Source organism: Megachile rotundata, chromosome 1 (genome assembly GCF_050947335.1).
Source record: "Megachile rotundata isolate GNS110a chromosome 1, iyMegRotu1, whole genome shotgun sequence".
NCBI classification, from domain to species: domain Eukaryota; kingdom Metazoa; phylum Arthropoda; class Insecta; order Hymenoptera; family Megachilidae; genus Megachile; species Megachile rotundata.
Genome location: NC_134983.1, coordinates 14,866,274 through 14,887,521, shown reverse-complemented (window position 1 = coordinate 14,887,521; position 21,248 = coordinate 14,866,274). Strand labels below are relative to the sequence as shown.

General features: G+C 37.9%; 1 protein-coding gene across 14 annotated transcripts in view; it reads left to right on the top strand.

The window, feature by feature from the left end:
* Positions 1–21,248, top strand: part of dlg1 (MAGUK family member discs large 1) — a 360,229-nt gene that overhangs the window by 163,848 nt on the left and 175,133 nt on the right. For all 14 annotated transcript variants that reach the window (XM_076534967.1, XM_076534964.1, XM_076535000.1 and 11 more), the window contains one exon: positions 13,625–13,660. In XM_076534967.1, the coding sequence (XP_076391082.1) occupies positions 13,625–13,660 (36 nt within the window). The remainder of the gene's footprint in view (positions 1–13,624; positions 13,661–21,248) is intronic.

Below are 21,248 nucleotides of genomic sequence, written 5' to 3'. Positions count from 1 at the left end.
ATTTTAATGTAATCGCGATGTTTATTATTCTGGGTCTTGGTTTTAGCGCGGATTTTGTTGTTTGCTATGTCTGGAATTTGATCAAATATTTCTGAAACGTTCATGAAATATAGAGCGTTTATTTGTGCTGCTTCATTAAGTAACACTGATATTTCACAAATTGACTTTTAATTTTATTTTAGGAAATATTATTATTTAAATCTCTTTATTGGAATATTTCAAATTATCTCAACCGAGTAATACATAAAAGTTTTTCGTAATACACTATACGTTTTCTTCGGTCTCAGCAAATTCACACTTTCACTCTACTTGTCTCATCATAAGTTACAAAGTGTTATTAATTTTTATCATAGCACTTACTGCAACCATCGCGTACAATATACAGTTACGTATATTCGAACACATAACAATACTGAAAATATTTCTTTTATTCCAACACTGCACGAATACTTTCGTCCCCCACTGTACCAACAGGTTAACCAGTTATCCCGCAAACAACAGCCGGTGACAGAGCTCGATTCACGACCGGACACCATAGAGTGTCTTCCGAGAAATTTAATTAAAACGCACCGTGAAAAAGGCTAAAAGAATGACAGGGAACCGTTCCGAGGGAATTAAACGTTATTGTTTTCCGATTTGCGATGCACCGAGGTTCACGGTGTATACATTCCGTTGCCCGTCCCAATGCACGACAGGGCCGAGATCTTTATTGCGTTTCGAAGTACCGGAACGAGCAAACAAAGCGGTAATCTGTCGTGCAGGTTGTTTTGGGGACGTGGAACGAAATTGCATTCCATAGTAAACGGCTGAAAATGGCGAAGGCCGTGTGTCGATCGTCACGCTGCATCGGAGAGCCCCATGTACACGGCGACACTGTAAACGTTCGCGTTCGGCTGGACACGAACATCCACCTTGGTTAACAGTGAAGTTGCATTCGATATTCATGTATTTTTTTTGCGATATCAAGCATTTTATGGGTTAATAAATAAAGGAATTTTGGTAGTAAGTTGCGGGGGAGTAATGTTTTTTATCTTGAACAATGTCCATAGGAGGTTATGAAGTCTGTCAGTAGTACTTTCAGATATGTCCAGATATTTCTAGGTCTCACATATGACTGCTATTAATATATGCTATTAATATATAAATATTGTATATTGCTACGTCTTAGCATCACTAGGTCCCAGTATCATTAGGTCCCAATATCTGTATTATTATCCCTATGCCTGTACATCCTAATGTTTCTATGTCTCTACCCTCCACTATACCTATGTCCTGATATCACCACGTTTCACTATCCATATGTCCCAGTATCCCTACGTTCCAGTACCCCTACATTTCACTATCCATATGTCCCTATATCCTTACCTCCCAGTACCCCTACATTTCACTATCCTAATGTCCCAGTATCCCTATATTTCACTATCCCTATACCCCAGCATCCCTGTATTCCAATATCTCCTTATTTCAATCCCTCTACATCCCAATATCTCTTTGAGCATTTCCACGTCCCAATATCTCTACCCAAGTATCTCCTTCCCAAAACCTTCATACCCTATGAAAGGTATGAAGCCTTATGTCCCCTCCCTACATCCCCAAATCCGTATTTATTCTAATGTCTTATCGACGGTTCAGAACAAATTGAAATTCATCCCCGAAAGTATTTGTAAAAGTGTGGTCGAATTTGATGAACCGTGTGGAAGAGCTTATCCCGAGGGAAACTTCCGTATCTGATGTAATTTCAATTGTTCGAAGGCAACTCTCCAGGGTTGGTTTCGATCGCTTCATACTTTATTATCGGCGGACATTAACGAGCGGGGCGAAAGTCTCGCCGATCGGATTAAACGTCCAAGAGTCCTCGTGTCTGGCGCTGCATTTTACTTCGCCATTAACGATAAAAGAAAGCTTTACGGCTTTCCAGCGTGAACATCCCGACCGGTGCAGTAATTAAGATCGAATCTTTCGGCGAGCGATCGGCGGAATTTTCGTTAATCGAGCTGCACCCCGCCTTAAATCTACGGGACATTAATATTCACCGCTTCCTCGGTAAGCGATTAAGACACGACGGGATTTAAATTGGAATTGTTTTAATCCTGACCGAACGCTTATTTAAATTGCACCAAAGACTACGCATTCCATGGTATCGCTTACGAATGAAAACTCGTGTTACTGCGGCAGTTTACAGGTAATCGATCACTTTCGGATCGGTGTGCTTTGGAGGGATCATTTTTTATGCGGGGATGTTGAAATGTATTGGAACGATATTAGTTACGATCACAGTGATAATATTTATAGATGGAATATTTTATCACATTTGAAGAAACATTATCTGTTTGTCAGGCGGTCTGAACTTTACTACTTTACTATGAATGAGGAACCTTCAGTTACTTTTTGCATAAAAACGTTTTACACAATAAAATCGTTTTTGCAAAAATTATACGTGTAATTTTAATTGTTTATACGTATGTATATAATATATATGTATATGTATATAACAATGATGTAATATAGCAAATGATCGAAGCTCTCTTCGAAGATTTTAATAATACAGATAACTCGATGTTTCATCCACGAACGAAATATATACTAACGCACCAACGAAGCCGATAAAGCAAATAAAAAAAAGTATCCGCGCCATAGTGACAACAAAATATCGAGCTACACGCTTCCTGGTCTTTCTCATTGTTCTGCTCGCAATCCCCTGTTCCCGTCCTTTTTCTTTTCCATTCTTTCTCGCCGCTCGTCGACGCCATTGACGGGCAATACATTTTCCGGTGTTGTTTAGGAAACGATCGGACATATCTCACGGATCGGTTCATTGCATCAAGAACAATACACCGCGCACGCAAGCTTTGTATGTACCCTTTTTTGTCCGAGTTGTATTGTCAGTTGATTTCAATGTGGACCGCAATAAATTGCCACCGCGAAAGTGCGGCCGTGTAAACGTTAGAAGATGGCGGAGAGGGTGAACTTGGGGTAAGAAAGGGAAGGGTAATCTACTGTTTTCTGTCCGGAGAGGCTTCAGCTTTTCTCGACTGCTCGTGACGGTGACAAATTCGCAGGTGTTGTGCGACCTAATCGATCGTCGATATGGAACCACATTTATCAGGATCGTTGGAACATACGGGATTAGAAAAATAGGGTGCGTGGTGTGTTGTTTGAAGGGTCACTTCGAGGTTTTGGAAAATCGAAATCTTCTTATTCGTTGTAATGTTGAAAATAAAATAAAATAGACTTTATTATTGAATTTCAGTACAAGCTACATTTATCGTCATTGAAATATTCTACATGAGAAGACTAGCGTTCGTTAACTTATTATTATGCTACTTTAATTTTAAGTATTTATAGAAGTATATATAGATTTTTCAACTCGTTAAAAATGTTTTTTGACACACACAGTTTTATGCAAAATTTTTGAACTGAAAGTGATACTTCTAAACATGATCATCGTTTTTGTAAAAAACTATGTTTATACATATTCATATACCACTATTTTGTTTCCACGTAACAAAACAATTTTATAACATGTCTGGAAATATATACAGTCACGATTTTATTACTTTGCCAAAATATTGAAAAGTGTATATGTAATTTCAATCTCTTAAATTGGTGACCTAACCTCTTAAACTACGTGTGGTCCCCACACAACCTATGAAACTCACATGACCTATGATGCTCGCAAAATGTATCCTCTCTGTTAAACAAGGTCCATATTTATTCGCCCCGTAATATTTACCGTCATAATATTTTCAAGATTTGGCATATCCGCACTTTTTCATGCCTGCGTGTCGAATAAACAAAACGTGCCGATTTTTTTATGCATCGTCGATAAACTTTGAAATATGCATCGCTCGTGGACCACAGTTTCGAATATTCCCTGAATAATGAATAACAACAGCTGTTTTGTCACGGTTGTTTTTTCTGCCATCGTACACAATTGTCCAGACGAATAATATGATAATAAAGAATGTCTGGTATTGCATTAGTATGAAGTCACACATGAATAATGTATTCATGTGTGTCTTTATAGGACGAATAATAAAACACTGTAATAATAAGGAATATCTTGGTACTAACTGAGTATGAATTAATAAAAGGATATGTTCGTATGAATCTTGATAGGATAAATAACAAAACAATGTAATAATAAAGAATGTCTAGTATTATCTTATATGAAGTGACATATGAATAATATGTTCATGTGTGTCTCGATAGGACAAATGACAGAATAACATAATAATAAGGAATATTTTTGTACTACCTTAGTATGAATTAATAAAGAAATATGTTCATGTGAATCTTGATAGGATAAATAACAGAATAGTATAATAATAAGGAATATCTTGATATTACCCTAGTATGAAATAGTAAAGGATATGTTCATGTGAATCTTGATAGTCAAATAACAAACTAATATAATAATAAATATCTGATATTACCTGCTACAACGAAGACGCGTATACTATCGATATTTTCAATTCTAAGTTGGTAGTGATAATGGTGACTTAAGGACGTCGTTTGTCGGTAGGGGCGTAAATAAAGGATAATTACGTGGGATTCGCTAACGAACAATGAACAGAGGACGATGGTCGTGTGGTTGGCCGGCAAAGTAGGATTATCCAGGATCTGTATCCCGACTCGAATACGCGAACTGTGCTTTCGGTTTACCAGCTGCATCGAATGGGTCCAAACAATGTTCATCGTTAGCCGTTTCCCTTTAATCGAAAAGCTCCCGGTAAAGTCACGCGTCTCGCCGCAAGCCGGGTTCGTTCGAAATTATTCCCTGGCTGCGCCTCGATTCTGATGCATAGATTCAACCGCATTTTTCTCCCACCCCTCGTTCGCCACTTTTTTTTTTTTTCTTTTATTCCACCAACGGCGCAGTTTTTTTCCCCGTTCGTTTGTTCTGCCTGCAACAACAGGACGCGTTCGTTGCGCGGACCAAGTCGTAAAATTGTATGAGATAGGGCTTTCGAGCGATGCTTTGTTTCGTGCGGGACTCCGAAATCGAAAATGAAAAAAAGAACTGGAACGGAGCAGGGGATACACGCCGTTTTGTGGACTGCGTAAAAGTGGTGGAATAAAATGGGAGAATACGGTACAAGGATATTATATGCATACCCGGGTATCCGAGTGGTATAAATACGTTACTTTGTCAAACATCTGTGGATAATTCTTATTTTATTTTTACAAGTCCGTGAATGGAGATATAGGAATCGAAGGATGTAGAGAAAGAATTTTTAAATTTACAAAATATGATCTGTGACATAATGCAGCAATACAATAAAACATTCATCTATGAAGTCAGAAGGAAATCACAAGTTGGAAGGTTAAACATTAAATGGAATTAAAAAAGGCCTCTGTATACGCAATACACCCTTTTAACCTTGCAATTCGTTTTGATAAAAAAGCCGTTCGGTGAACAGTCGGACGACGAGTCAGAATAATGCTCCAGCCAATGAATTATATGGCCATTTTCGATCGACCAGCAAAAATAATCTATCGCTGACTCGACGAAAATGGACCATCGTCGTTTTCGAGCTGTCCACGATGAATTCACTGGATCCTTTTACAAGGATGTATCTCGTGATTATATATCATGAATCATGAAAAAAAACGTTCGTATATTCACTCCGGTTAAAACGTCAGGTTTATACATACGTGTGGTTAGTACAATCGTTTATAACTTCGATTGCATGCATGTAAAACGCGTTTCGACAAATTTTTTCTATTTCTATTTGCAAATCTCTATGTTCGCAAAACTCCTATAGCCCGAATTGTCTATATTTCCAAATCACTATGTCCTTAATTAAAATTCTCAACTCTCCACCTTCTCCACGAAATCCTGAAACTTCCTAATTTCCAATTTCCCAAATCCCCACATCTCTAATCCCCAAATTGCAAAGTTCCCAATCTTCCAAACTTTCCAAATCCTTAAATTCTCAAATCTCCAAATTCCCAGGTCTCCAAATCCCCTTATCCCTAATTCAAATCTCCAGATTCCCGAATTCCTAAGTTCTCAAACTTCCAAATTCCCAGGTCTCCAAATCCCGTTATCCCTAACTCAAATCTCCGGATTCCCAATTCCCCAAATTCTCAAATCCCCAAATTCCCAGGTCCCTAAATCCCCTTATCCCTAACTCAAATCTCCAGATTCCCAAATCCCTAAGTTCTCAAACCTCCAAATTCCCAGGTCCCCAAATCCCCTTATCCCTAACTTAAATCTCCAAATTCCCAACTCCCCAAATTCCCAGGTCTCCAAATCCCCTTATCCCTAGCTCAAATCTCCAAATTTTCAACCTCCCAAATTTTTAAATCTCTAAATTCTTAAACCCCAAACTACCATATCCCCAAATCCCCATATCCCTAATTAAAATTCTCAACTCCTCAAATTCCCAACTCCCCACCTTCTCCACGAAATCCTGAAACTTCCTAATTTCCAATTTCCCAAATCCCCACATCCCTAATCCCCAAATTGCAAAGTTCCCAATCTTCCAAACTTGCCACAGCATTCGTAGAAAATCGGGTGGCTCAATTTCAATAATTCCTGGCAATATCCTTGACAGAATGATTTGAGATAATTGCCAGGTAAATTTGAAACTGTGCTGGTTGCATAATAAATCGATATCGTCGATCGACCTCGTGTGTTCCAATTATAACGTCACAGCAGGCTCGTCTAACGACTTACATAATTGAATGGTGAAGTGGCAAGAAGAGCGTTCGAAACGAGATAAGTTAATAATTTAGAGGAGCAGGGACTGCGAGTAACGATCCTCCTGACCTCGATGAACAATTCGGCTGTTTGCACGAGGCGTGGCTGTCACCGATATTAATTACTGCTGTGTGTTTATAATTAAGCGGTCGTATCGCTGGTTGACCGTTCTCGGTAAACCAAACATCTAGCCGTATGAAACTCTTCGTTGGTCTTCCTCATCTCCCACATTACAACGTAATTTTAGACTAATTGTAGGCTTTCTTCTGGGTAAGATATTTAACGTTATGGTTTACGTGTTATGATTGCTATTTTTTCAAATTGTCAAGTTTTTTAATTTTGAAGTTTACAATTTTTGGATTTTTGTATTCTTGAGATGTAGTTCTTCAGATTCACAAAGGCTTGAGATCTCCACATGTCCACATCTCCACATGTCTATATTTCCACATGTCCAAATCTCCACATGTCCAAATTTCCACATGTCTAAATCTCCACATGTCCAAATCTCCACATGTCCAAACCTCCACATGTCCAAATCTCCACATGTCCAAATCTCCACATGTCTATATTTCCACATGTCCAAATCTCCACATGTCCAAATTTCCACATGTCTAAATCTCCACATGTCCAAATCTCCACATGTCCAAACCTCCACATGTCCAAATCTCCACATGTCCAAATCTCCACATGTCCAAATCTCCACATGTCCAAATCTCCACATGTCCAAATCTTCACAATGCCAAATCTCCACATGTCCAAATCTCCACATGTCCAAATTTCCACATGTCCAAACCTCCACATGTCCAAATCTCCACATGTCTAAATCTCCACATGTCCAAATCTCCACATGTCCAAACCTCCACATGTCCAAATCTCCACAATGCCAAAATCTCCTCATGTCCAAATCTTCACATGCCAAAATCTCCACATGTCCAAATCTCCACATGTCCACATCTCCACATGTCCACACCTCCACATCTTCAAATCACCAAACTCCCCAAATCCCCAAATTGCAGTCAGTCATCCACACCATAAGCACGGTCCTTCTAAAATAAGTCTAAACCTACGTCCCCTCCCCAATAATCCAAAATTACATCAGCCAAATAATAGTACGTCATCAGTTGGCGCCTATCAACGTAACCTTTCTCGAGTATCTTGCCAACTTCTTGCTACTTGGTAACAAAACTGGAGCTCGACCTCGACTTAAAATTTTCTTTTTACAAGACAGAAATTCCGCAGTTGTAGATAAACAGTTTTAATTGCCATGTTCAGTCGAGTATAAACGTAGACCCTTTTGTCTCATTAGCATCTTTCTTGTCGAAGATTTCCGGATAAACGAGCATCTACGCGGTGACGTCGCAGAAATTTCAATGGAGGAATAATCAAAGATCTATGTTCTTCGTAGAAAGCCTTTGTTTCCTGCTGTGACGATCAGTGGACCATAAATGAGATAATAGAGTACGATCCCGACATTTGTCTTTGATTGAAATATTCATTTAAACGTCTCGTTCAATTAAAGGGATCGTCGAAGGCGTTTAATGGATCCGCTATAAATTGCGATGACTTTTAGAGTGTCAGCGGTCGCGTAGTTTCGGAAGGTAAATTTGACCCCACTGTGTTAACTTCACGAGGGTTGGATTGTTGAATACGAGACTCTCCTGAACAACTTATTTGTTGCTGGTACATTTACTGATTGAATTCGGATCGGTAACTTCGTCAGGATTTCAAGGATGGTACTGACGTAAGCTTGATTCAACAATGCTGTCACAAAAATTATCTCTTGGAATGAATTAGTTGTTCAAAAATGCTCTGTGTATATTACTAAAAATACCAGTAACGCGATGTTGGACATTATTGTGTAACATATCTGAATACTTTAACAACAATGAAAACAAGATAAATTTTGAGAAATTGAAACAGTTATTATTTGTACTTGATGCAAGAATTAATATGTGCATTACTGACGAAACCATTAATATTTATATCTAACTTCTTTCATTTCAGCTATAAATTATAAAATGTTAAATATGTTCAAGAATGTTATTTATTGACTTGTGCATTACAGGTAGATTTTAAGTAGTATAGAATAGTTAAAATTAACGAGCAATAATTACTGTACAGTTGCGCCATAGTACCTTATACAATGGAACAATGTACGTGAGCTAACAAGGAAACTACCCCAGGTGTCCCCCTCTGATTTTAATGAGCTTCTACATGTTGATAGATCATGTTATTATGCGCTATACTAAGCGTAGACCGTACACTTAATTGTAGATATACCAAACTTTAACGGCATACCTTAATACACTTCAAGTAATAAGTTTCATAATTGTATAATTAACTTTGCTCGCAAAATAATATAACCTATTTGAACTTCGAAGAATTTCAATAACAAAGAGTAATTGTTACTGAAATTCGTAATTCAGATGAAACAACATGTATACTGATCGATATACTTTAGGCGACTCGTACATCGTCGATTTAATTCCCTTAGCCGTTAAATTGTGGTCTTAGAACTTAGCAGAGTGCCTCGTAAGTTTAGCTATCTTGGGTAACGCATATCCGTTCTCATCCCTTAGTGAATTTCATCCCTTCCCTCCGCGCTCGTATCCTGTCCTACGGTCTCTGTCATCGCTCGTTTTATTACCGATAAATCCCGGCGATTTTTCACCACCGGGAAACGACTTTCTGCCTAACGTAATTTCACCGCTATAAAATCTTCTTTATATTCGTTACATTTGAATTCGTCCCTCCAGAAATTATTTTTTGTCAAATGTTACTTTCCTTCAACTGGTCACTTTTTTATAATGTATGTAACTTGTGAAGCTTCAAATTTAGTGTTTTGGGGATATGTAGATTTGGAGATATGTGGATTTGGGGATATGTGGATTTGGGGATATGTGGATTTGGGGATATTTGGATTTGGGGATATTTGGATTTGGGGATATGTGGATTTGGGGATATTTGGATTTGGGGATATTTGGATTTGGGGATATTTGGATTTGGGGATATGTGGATTTCGGGATATGTGGATTGGGGGATATGTGGATTTGGGACACGTGGATTTGGGGATATGTGAATCTGGGGTTATGTGGATTTGGGGATATGTGGATTTGGGACACGTGGATTTGGGGATATGTGAATCTGGGGTTATGTGGATTTGGGGATATGTGGATTTGGGACATGTGGATTTGGGGATATGTGAATCTGGGGTTATGTGGATTTGGGGATATGTGGATTTGGGGATATGTGGATTGGGGGATATGTGGATTTGAGATATGTGGATTTGGGACATGTGGATTTGGGGATATGTGGATTGGGGGATATGTGGATTTGGGGATATGTGGATTCGCAGATATGTGGATTTGGAACATGTGAATTTGAAGACATAGGGATTTGGAAATTAACAGAATTGGAAATCTAGGGATTTGGCGATCTAAAAACTTCGAAACCTCATTTCGAAATCTTGAAAACTTAAAACTGTAATTTGTGAAAAAAATTTCAAGCTCCAGAAAGACTTTAAAATCTAAAGACCTACACTTATAAAAATCTAAAAAATTTCTAACACAAGAAGATTAGATCAATCACTGATCTAATTATTCTTGCAAAAAATTTCCAATATCAAGTACCAATAGTTCCAATACCACAACGCATTAAAATCAAATAACAGTCAATAAAACAGTTAACGCATTAAAAATCAAGTATAAAACTGTCGACTTTTCCCCTCATGCATGTAGCTTCGAAGTTGAAAAATCAAATGCCTCGGACGGTGAAGGGTGTTAATAAAATGTAAAAAGAGAGGTCGTCAGGAGGGAAGTGGTTTTTTTTATATCTTCGAACGATGACGCTCCCTGCTATGTACTGCTTCCACTTGAAACCATTATACGATCCATAAAGAGAGAAGAGAAAGTCGTTTCTTCGATGATGAAAAATAAAACCCAAGTCATTTTTATACGTTTTTTATTATTCAAGAGAATCTCGATGAGGAATTGTCCGATTCGAAAGTTTGTTCGGGGGAAGAAATTTCACGGGAACCGGACACGTCCGACGATGCACGCGAAGGACAAAGCACAATGTAAATAAGATCCTTTGCAATTAAAGTAAAGCAGAGAAAGTTGATCGCAAACGAGAAAAGTTCTTTGGGCTGTTAGTTTAGGTATCATCCCCGTGGTTGTCGAAAGTTACGAATGTACCAATTTGCTCGGCTCGCAACTTTGCAATTAAGTTTGGAAAGGATTGCCTTTGTAAACCCGTCCGTTGAAAGAACAGTGATTAAAAACATATCCAACGAAATCTAATTAATACCGCTTCTTCCCTTCTATTTACTCAGCGATTTTATTAATTAAATCCAGGTTACTCGGACACAAATGTAATTCGCTCTATTTAAGGTAGGAGCATTATTCGCATAAAAGTATCATAGACGAAAGGTGAAAATGGTTTCGCGAATCGATAGGGAACATGGATGAACGTTAACAAAATGGAAAACCGATATTTCATTCAACATTGCCTTCCTGCGCTTTCTGCAAAACAATAGCGCCACCATCCCCTTTTAATCTTCGCTCGCTACCTCTTTTACCCAAACTTTTACGCGGTGTTTGACTTCATTAAACGATTAAATTTCCTATTGTTGGCTCAGCCAACTGCTGGAACAACGATTCTCTTCTGCTACGCTTTTGTCTTCGGCAATTCGAAATATTTCCGGTTATAATCGGACTACAGATGTTACGGAGCATTTAAATACGTGAGATAATGCGATGAATTGTTTACTGTGCATTATGCGTCAAATTGCTACATAAATCACAAAGTACAATGTTAAGTAGGTAACGTGACGTATGTATTAATCAGAGAAAGGTTACACGATGAGGCATAAATAAAATTTATTTATTAAATGAATAATTAACAAGTATTTGGTGTACTTATATTATATAAAATAATATATAAATTTTCTAGTAATTCGAGAATATTATAAAAATTGATGAGATACTATTTGGAAAAAGTCTGACAGGAAGATTTATAGCAGTGAACGTTTGTATTTACAGTTTAAATTATTCATGATAGAACGGATTATTCCGTTCCTTTTTTCGAATAAACGTGTGAGACCGTAACTCCGTTACAGTTCATTAAATGGACGTAAATAATATCGCGGACTGTATAGACAGCTATTTTATCGGACGTGGAGGTCGACCAACGTCGGAAGTATAGACGGCGGTTGCTGGGTTAATGTTCAACCGCCTTGTTAGATTTATGGCGGCAATATAAGCGTCATGGAGCACGTTGGGCATTACGCCCGCGTGTGGCTGCAAACTGATCCAAATGCAACATTCATTCTGACACATATTCAATGTGTGCGCGGAATTCCGTTTGTTCTAATGAAGGCTTTTTCTATTTTATGGACTTTTTGGTGTTTCACCTCTTAGATCAATAGGAGAAAATATAGAAATATAGAGACATACACATATTAGTGATAATATGTAGAGACAGACATATTAGTAATAATTCAATAATTCAGTAAACAAAATAATTTCTGATATTCTAATAACCTAAATGAAGATTACGTATCAACTATATTTTCATGGATATCAGATCTAAATACTCAGACAAATATCAAACGCCTGAGATAATATCGTTATCGTTAGGATCGCTAATAACAAAGTAAATTTTGGACGAGTTAATTTTATTATATCTTGGTCGTTAGGCGTTTAGCTTGCTTATCTTATGAATTTGCATGAAGGAGGAAGAATAGAGGCTCGGTAAAGCGTGTAAGCTGACGATAACGTATCGTATCCTAACGTGCAAGCTACAGTGAACACGATACAAATACGATGAGGAAATTATTCCCACGACGAAGGGTTCGATACCTCTCAACCAGTTAGTATCAAAATCCCATTACGAGACGGAAGCCATGTCTCGAGTAAATTCGATGGTTCAGTCAAGATAATACCGATATCAATTTCGCGTCGTCGACGAAAAACAGATGTCATAGAAACCTGTCTGTTTTCGATTGCTAAATCCTATAGATAAAAATCATGATCAATACATACTTTATCATTTACACTTTGCTATTTCGTACGTACCTTATTTTTATTTCATATGTTATTTAATATACTTGTTCGGTAAGATGGTTAAATTTTAATCGAAATATCTGTCCACATTTTTATAGAAATATCTGTCCACATTTTTATAGAAATATCTGTCCATATTTTTATAGAAATATCTGTCCTTATTTTTATAAAAATATATGTCCACATTTTTATAGAAATATCTGACCATATTTTTATGGAAAATAGGTGATCTTACAGCGATTTTTCCAGACAGAAGTGCAATGCAATAAAAATTTTATTCGTCGATCATCGAACTGTCTGTCGATTCATAGACGCAATCACGCGAATGTACAGCAAATTTCGGGAAATAAATCTGTACACTACGGGGTTGGGATAGTAGAGTGGAAAATTGGATGACGATGTGGTCGGTTCACAGGTGGATTCGGCGCCAGCTCTTTGTCCTACCGCAAATAAAATAGGTTCCGGGACATTTGGCATCGGTACACTGTAAAATTTTGCCAGAAATCGCACACACGTTGGTCAGCAAGGTATTAACCGGTACTGTGGGTTGTCGCTGCTGTAATAAAGACGTGAAATGAAATTGCTCTATTCGATGGAAACTGTTATATAGAGTACTTGAAAACGAGTCTTCGCGCTAACTTTTTCTCTATCTAATTGCTATAGTTTTAATGAATATCTGTAATAACATATCCATGACGAATAACACAATGTCTATGACGAATATCTGTAATAACACCTGTCGTTAATCGTCATATGTGGGTAACACAGTAGTCTGTTAAATAGTTCCATAATTTTTATCGTATATTCTAAACGAATGCGTGCTTTATCTTCATATGCATTATTTTTGTTGCAGAGTCACGACAGCTGGCAAGGGCACGACGGGGACCAGGTGAGCATCCATGGCTTACGATAATTAATATTGCTTAGCTTTTGCTCTAAGCATGATACTGCTTTGTTTTTTCCCACTTTCTAGTGTCATTCGCTTTAATCATAGTATTAGGTTCATGCAAAGATAATTGTCCTTCATTAACTTTCAAATATATCTCGTTGTCAAGTTATGATAAAAATTAATGAATATCTGAACCGAAATAATGTAGACACTTATTTACCTAGACCTAACAATTATTATAATTTAATAAGCAAAACTGAATAATAATGTGATGAATTTAATGAAAACTTCAGTGGTAAAAAATAAGAAATTATTTATTAAAAGTTTTTGTAACAAAGTTTCATTATTTTTGCATTAACTTAATATTCACACTTCACGAGTTTCAATCGTAAACACATTGCATTTTGCTTCATTTTGTACATATAAAACGATAAAGCTAACAGTGAATGTCTAACAAAATGCATGTATTTTTATTTACCAATCCTCATATTTTAATTAACACATGTCGCTTGTAGATCGAGTGTTCTTTCTATTATTCTGTACATAATAAATAAAAATTGTCCTATGTAACCTCCGTATACTAGACAAAAATGATCGATGTCGTAAGGTTACCCTATTCTTGATTTTGATAAATAGTAAACAAAACTTCGCAGTAGAAGCTGAAATTTTTACCCCGAGCTATTTACATCATCTACTTCCAGTATAAACAAGGTAACCTTGTTTACTGTTACACTGGAAAATAGGAAATTTTATTTGCGTTACACCATGCATTGTTAAAAATGGAAAATTCTACGTTCCTTTCTTGTAATTTAGCCGAGATAGAACGCACTGTAATTTGTGAAAAGATGGAGTGAAATGAAGTACAAAACTTCTATTTTAATAATAATAAAATTTCTGTTTTCATTTTAGAATTAATTTACATGAATGTCTGTAGGTACTTATATTCTTTCATTTAATGTACTATTGTGGGTTTGTTCCCTTAAGCAATAAATAAATAAAAATATTTTTTAATAATAATGTATTGAGTAAGTAAGAATACTTCAAATAAAAAGTATGAATACTTTAAACGCGCCAAACATAATTTCACGGTGATAGTAAAGTATAGAAATCTCAAATTGTATAACTCAGAAATTCTCTACAATAAAATAAAAATTGACTGTCATTTTACACGAGTGTCTTGCACCTCTGTACACTGCGCCTCAGCGTTCACAGTGAACCCTCCACACATCTCTTACGTTCCCCTATAACATAAAAAAAGTTCCCTCGTAAATTCCACCTCACATAATACCAGTACTTCGATCCGCAAAGTGTTAACAGAGTTCCTCCAGCAGCAGATGAATCGTTAATTCTTCAACCCTATCGATCGACAGAAATGAAACGAATAGAGGTAAATCTGAAAATCTATTCTCGGCTAAGGGGAATCGTATTGCAGCATGCACGTACGTGTGCATAAGTACGTAGGTATCGTATTCCCGAAGGTATTGACAGAAGTTACATAGAAACGATGAAGCAGGAACGCGGTAACGGCGAAAGAGAGCGTGAGGGGAAGCGAAAGCAATTTGCATGACAGTGATGCATGCGATTCGAGTTCTTACCGTCTGGTTATGTGGTTGCAACGTGTACTGTACCTCTTCGTTATTAAGGGCGTTGCGGTTTAATGACGGGATCGTTGCAACGACCTGTGCATCAGGGTTGCAACGTTCCTCGTTAACTGGCAGCGATTAGTCGGCAACGTCTGCGAAAATATTTACCAGGCCGCGGAATCTCTCCCTGCAGAGAGCACCTTTTACGCATTAATCGGTGCAATCTCTTGCCACGGAAACTCGCCGTGTACTTACATCTTTTCCGTTCATCAACGCCTTGGGGAGCCTAATGTGTTCATTGCCAAGTTCACTAACTCCTCGCAACATTTATGCTAATCTCCACTTGCTCATCGACAGTATGAAATTTCGAACCGGGAACTTTGAGATCTACCTCTGCTTTGACTCTGTATCGATTCCCCTTGGGATTTCCATCCAAATCGCAATCTGCGAACTTCTGCTAAGATAGACAGCTTTAGGTTCTATTCACACCGGTAATCGCCTCGCGATTCAATTTGCTGCATTAGGTGTTATTTTAGTGGCGAGTAGATCGTTGCAGATAAAATGATTATGTGGTAATAACTACTCTAGTACTTAGTTTTTGGTTGCTGAAATTTCAAAGTTACAAATGTGGAAATAGATGGATAATTTAAAACAATTTCCAGAGAAATTGTTGTGAACATGATCCTACATGTAGATGTAGCTAAACAGTCGATCAATTTAGAGAAACCACAGATGGAAGCAGATTACAGAAATTTTGAATCTACAAGCAGATCTAACAACCCAAATTCAAGAAAGACTTAAATGCAGACAAATAATGTACAAAAATTGTAGACCCAAAGAAAAACCAAAATCCTCAGAAAATCCAGTTTTACAAAAACAGTAAAATGTGGAGCCATGTTGATCCACGGAAAATTTAGACCTACAGATTAAGTGAGAGCTTTAAAGTAATCCCCATCTTGTTTGCAAACATCGTTTATTTCGTAGCAAGAAGAATACCATAAAAATTTCTTGAACAAGGAGAAAACACAAGGTTTCCACAGGCCGAGGTGTCGCATTGCGATTCAGCGCACCTGCGGAATGCTTTTTACGAGAAACGAAAGACGTTGGAGGCACTTAACAATGAAAGCTGGTTGAATGAGATTTAGTATACCGTCTAATCGGGTTTACTCTTCGCCTCGAGGCTGCGCTCCTCGCTGATATGCCGATACAGTCTTGGGTGGTAGTTAAAGAACGGGAACAAGAGAGAACCTAAAGGAAACTGCGAGGCCAAGTGGTTAGGAAACGCACGTCGTGAATTTAAAAAGATTCATTAAACCTTGATATCGGTGTAGACCTTCACGACGAAAACTCTTTACAAGGGGCTCAAATATTCATTCATTTTTATGCCGCTAATAAAGAGTTGCGGAAGTCGAGTAGAGTGTACTTAACTCCATTATTTCAGTTTGAGAAGGATCATTATGCAATACTTTATGGGGCATGATCTTCACTTTGATCTTCAGTTTTAGTATCAGTTCAGTTGAGGTCTAAATTCAGAGAAACTTAGTCTATCAAAAATTTAAGGAACTGAAAGTTAAAAGGTTAATAGAAGGAAGTGAAAAAAGTGGACATATGGAAGCAACTCACTAGAGTTTGCATCAAGTATGAAGTTCTACCATCCTATGCTATCACGAGGCATTCATATGAAGTACCATATGTTAGTATTCTAAGAGACATTCAAGTTTCTGAACAAAACTCTGCAGGTAATTTACTATGTTATAATATTTCGATTTTCTTTGATTCCAAAGAAGTTGTGTATCATAGGACTTTAAAGTAGATTCAATAAATATCTTTCGCGACGATGACGCTTGACGAATTTCAATATTCGAGATCTTCACATCATTGAAGAGCATCTCGAGTCTCTCGACAGACACTCGAACTATACCCGTTTTTCTATAGTATCTTCCCTAAAGAGACTCTGTTTCATCTTTCATCTTCGTGTTTCGAATATCCACAATACGTCATCCAGCGCCATCCTCCAGTCGACTTTATTCTCTTTGTAGCGATACAAAGTAGATCACCCTTTCTCCTCTTTTGTTCACGGCGAACAATTTTGTGTCGAGATTCTTTCCCGTCTCGTGAAAACTCTCTTGAGTTAAATCCTTCAGACGAGCGTTTACTTTTTGTTAATCTTCTTCGGACACGGCTTTCGCGACAGGTTTTATCCCTTGTAGCAATGGTCACAACTTTGTGAATTTTCTATAGAAAATAACGTGGTCGAATTTGTTGGGCATTGACATTTTCTGTAGTCGCTTTTCTGTCGCGAAACTCTTCCGGGAAATCTTACCTCAGGATTTCTAATAATTCCCTTGTCCGATGGAAAAAGCCTGTCGAAAGCACAGTGCCGATAAAATACTGACGCTGAGCAAAATCTCGTCGCGATTTGCGAACGTGCACTCCCACGGGAATCGTCGAATGCCGATGCAGATCGAATTTCCGCGTCGAGCATCATCGAATCTGGAATCGTTTTGTACGTTTACCGGTGCAGCTTTCTTGCTAATGAATTTCATTCAGAATGTTTCTAACTGAATCCGACATACTAGAACAAAGTAAACATCAGAGCCAAATTAATTGCTAAACACTCCGAAGAAATGAAATATTTGCTCGGCGAATACTGAAACTTTCTTTCACCCGTGCGGTGGGTTTGCAGTCTGCCAGGCGTTAAATATCCTATTTCTACGGTAAAACTCGATTTTATTAAATTCTGCTCTTTAAATATATTTAATCTCAAATATAGTCAAGTAGTCAGATAGTCAAATATTAACACTTTGTGGACGTAATATAAAATGATCTAATTAGGTACACTTATGTCTGTTCAATATGTGGTATTATATATTAATTCTGTCATTTTAAATTTACGTTATATTATACATTTACCAACTTCAAACAGGGAATTTAGAATGCAGAGACAGGTCTAAAAATTTTGGTCTACAGTGGTGTATACACAAGCGCGTTTCGCTTTTGCAGTGTGGGTAATTTGGAGAGATTGGGCTACACTGCACCAACTTTGCAGCTTCCTGTGTAAATACACTCCACTTTATTGTTCCAGCAGGGGTGCTTCATTCATTTCCATGGTATTAAAAGGCCGAAATCCCTTTTATATGCTGTGTATTGCCATGACTAACTCGGGGAAAAGGGCTTGATGCCAATTACATAAACTCGCCCTCTTTTTTCCAGCTTTATTCTCCGGCTGTCCTTCTCTGGTACACGCATTGCTCTCCACTTATCCCTTTCTGTTCGTTCTTTCTCTTTTTCCTTGATGAGCATTCGTGACTCTCGCCGCAAATGAGCCACTCCAGTTATGAGAGATTACCATAAGCCTTAGGGTGTTCGGTAGCTAACTTCCTGTCCTCCTCTGTTTTTTTTTCTGTCTCTCATTACCAGGGTCGTACGGAAGACTGCTGAGGCTGCTGAGATCGCGGGATTCTGAAAAAATCCGAGAAAGAAAATGGAACGACTCGTGACATTCGGTCCACACGCACTAATTAAGCAACGACTTCCCCCGTGGCATTCAGCTTGGATTCCGTTATGTTCGACGCAATAAATCACAAAACCAATTGTTTTTGCGTTAGCATTGTTTTTTTCTCCTCTCCTTTCTCCTACAAGCCTGATAATTCACTCGTTAATTAATCTCACGGTTCATTGATCGACATATAATCTGTTCTTTAATTTTATTCTTAATCTGCATTAATCCTTTCAGACTTGATTTTCTACGATTAAAAAAAGTACAAGCATATTGTTTGCCCCGGCAAGTGGATTATTTTCTCTCTGAATAGGTTATCGTAAGTGGTTATTTAAGCATATTGTTTTATTTCTTTAAAATGTTATATCATAAATGTGCGCAAAGAACAGGTGAACCTGAGATTTTGAAGCAGCTTATCGACAGAGTTTACTGTTCAACCGTAATACCTAGATGTCTCTTACAGTTTCAATCTCCGTGCTAATTCGAATATCACTGCATCACGATTTAATAGACTAATTTAAATTCGAAGCAGTGCACAACGTTAGCCAAGGTCGTACCAGGCACGCAAGAAGCAAATGCATTTTTATTAACACGCTTTTATACAGTGAAATACTGCGATAGCACCTTCATTGCAATTATAATAAAATATACACCTTTGACCTACTTCTCAAGAGATTACATATGAAATAGACGATAATTCTGGATCAAGGGTTCGGAGGAAATTTCGTGATCGGAAAAGTAGCAGAGACAGCCCTGACGATTGACCAATCAATTTTCGGTCGGCCAGTTTACAGGATGTAAGTTCGAGCCACTTCTATGTAATTTCCGGTTTGGCCAGAGGGAAATTTGCTTGGGTATCGACTCAAAGGCTCGTACAAAGGAGCGTTACGGAAACGTTAGGGAGGGCTTCGATGCATCGACGCGATTTCGGCGATGCTCGTTCGCCAAAGCAAAGAGAAGCCCGTTAGAGAAATGCAAATTGCAGCCAGCCAGACAGCATTAAACGTTGCCATTGTTCGGCGACTCGGTGCCACGGTTGCATACGACAACACGCGAAACACACCACCAGAATTGCCTCCCTGAAAATTCTAAAGATTTCGCTTAAGTTTCCAGGTCATACGGCTTCGAGCTTCGCAAGAAGTAAGAAAAAGGTCGGTATGAATGCGCTGACCGCTTTCAACTATAAGTGTATTTATTTTCCAAGAGCAATCAGAAGCGGTTCAAGCGGCGACTTTTAGCTTCTGACTTTCGCAAACGTTTACTTTGAAGAAAACAGAGAGGATTAAAACAAATCGCGATAAACCTTAGATAATTCTTGCAAAATTTATACCGTGGCTACTCCTTTGCGGGTTAATAAGATTAAAAACAATTTCGCTAGTAAACACGAACGAGGTCAACGAGAAAATATTCTTATCTTAAATTGGCGATTTTTTAGATTTCTGAACTTGTTGAAGCAGCGACATTTCTACGCCCTTTAAAATGAAATTGCGATTTACGAAAACGTCTTACCCTTTCTACAGCGAAAGCTCTTTTAAGGTCTGTGAAAAGAAGTCGAGAGAATCGAAAGGGATCGGGTATGGTTTTTGTCGAAGAGGAATTCCATGACTTTCAAGAGATTAAGTTTAAATGAGGTTCTCTTTGCTTCGCGTATTTCGAATCGCGTTGCGTTTCTTCGTTGAACGTAAGATAGCGATAATAGACATTTTTCTCCAATTATGGGCCTCGTTGAAAGGGAAAGGAGTTTCCTCGAATGCAGAGAAATATGCCTACATTCTTACTGCCGAAACGAGTCATCGGTTTCTCTAAAGTGTTGCAACGCCCCAATCTTGACGAAACCTTGAATAGACATAATCTATTCGCAATGTTTACCTTTATGTCAATTTTTGTACGGTCTCGTGCTTTATATTGCCACGTGTTGTATCGCAACACACTACTCGCTGTAATTCGCTCTAATTCTATGGTTAATAATTTCGTGCTGTAATTCCACCCGTTATATCACCGCGGGTTATATTTCCACGCGCTGCAATTCCACCTGTTGTATCTCCATATCTTATATCGCCGCGCCTTATAATTTCACGCGTCGTCGTTCCACGCACTGTAATTGTGCGCGTTGTAACTCTACGCTCTGTAATTTCACACGTTGTAATTTTAAAGATTACATTTCTACGGATTATAAACTCGAAACTGTATCAAACCCCAAAAGTTACAAGTATTCGTGAAATCGGGTTCCATGAGAGTTACCCTCGCACCCTTATAAGAGAACCCTAGCAAAGTCAAAGGTCTAGGGAGAAACATGAAGCAGTAATTTAGAGCTTCCTCTCAAACACCTTCGTAGATTAAAGGAAACCTAAGTTGCAACCATACAGATCGTTTTCAAAATAGTAATTTTAAATATTGAAACTTCGATATGATACTGCACGAGTCAATCCGTGATACGGAAGAACATGTCCAAACAAAGTAATGTACAGGTAGCTCTTTCGAAATTCGTGTAAACTGGGTATCATTA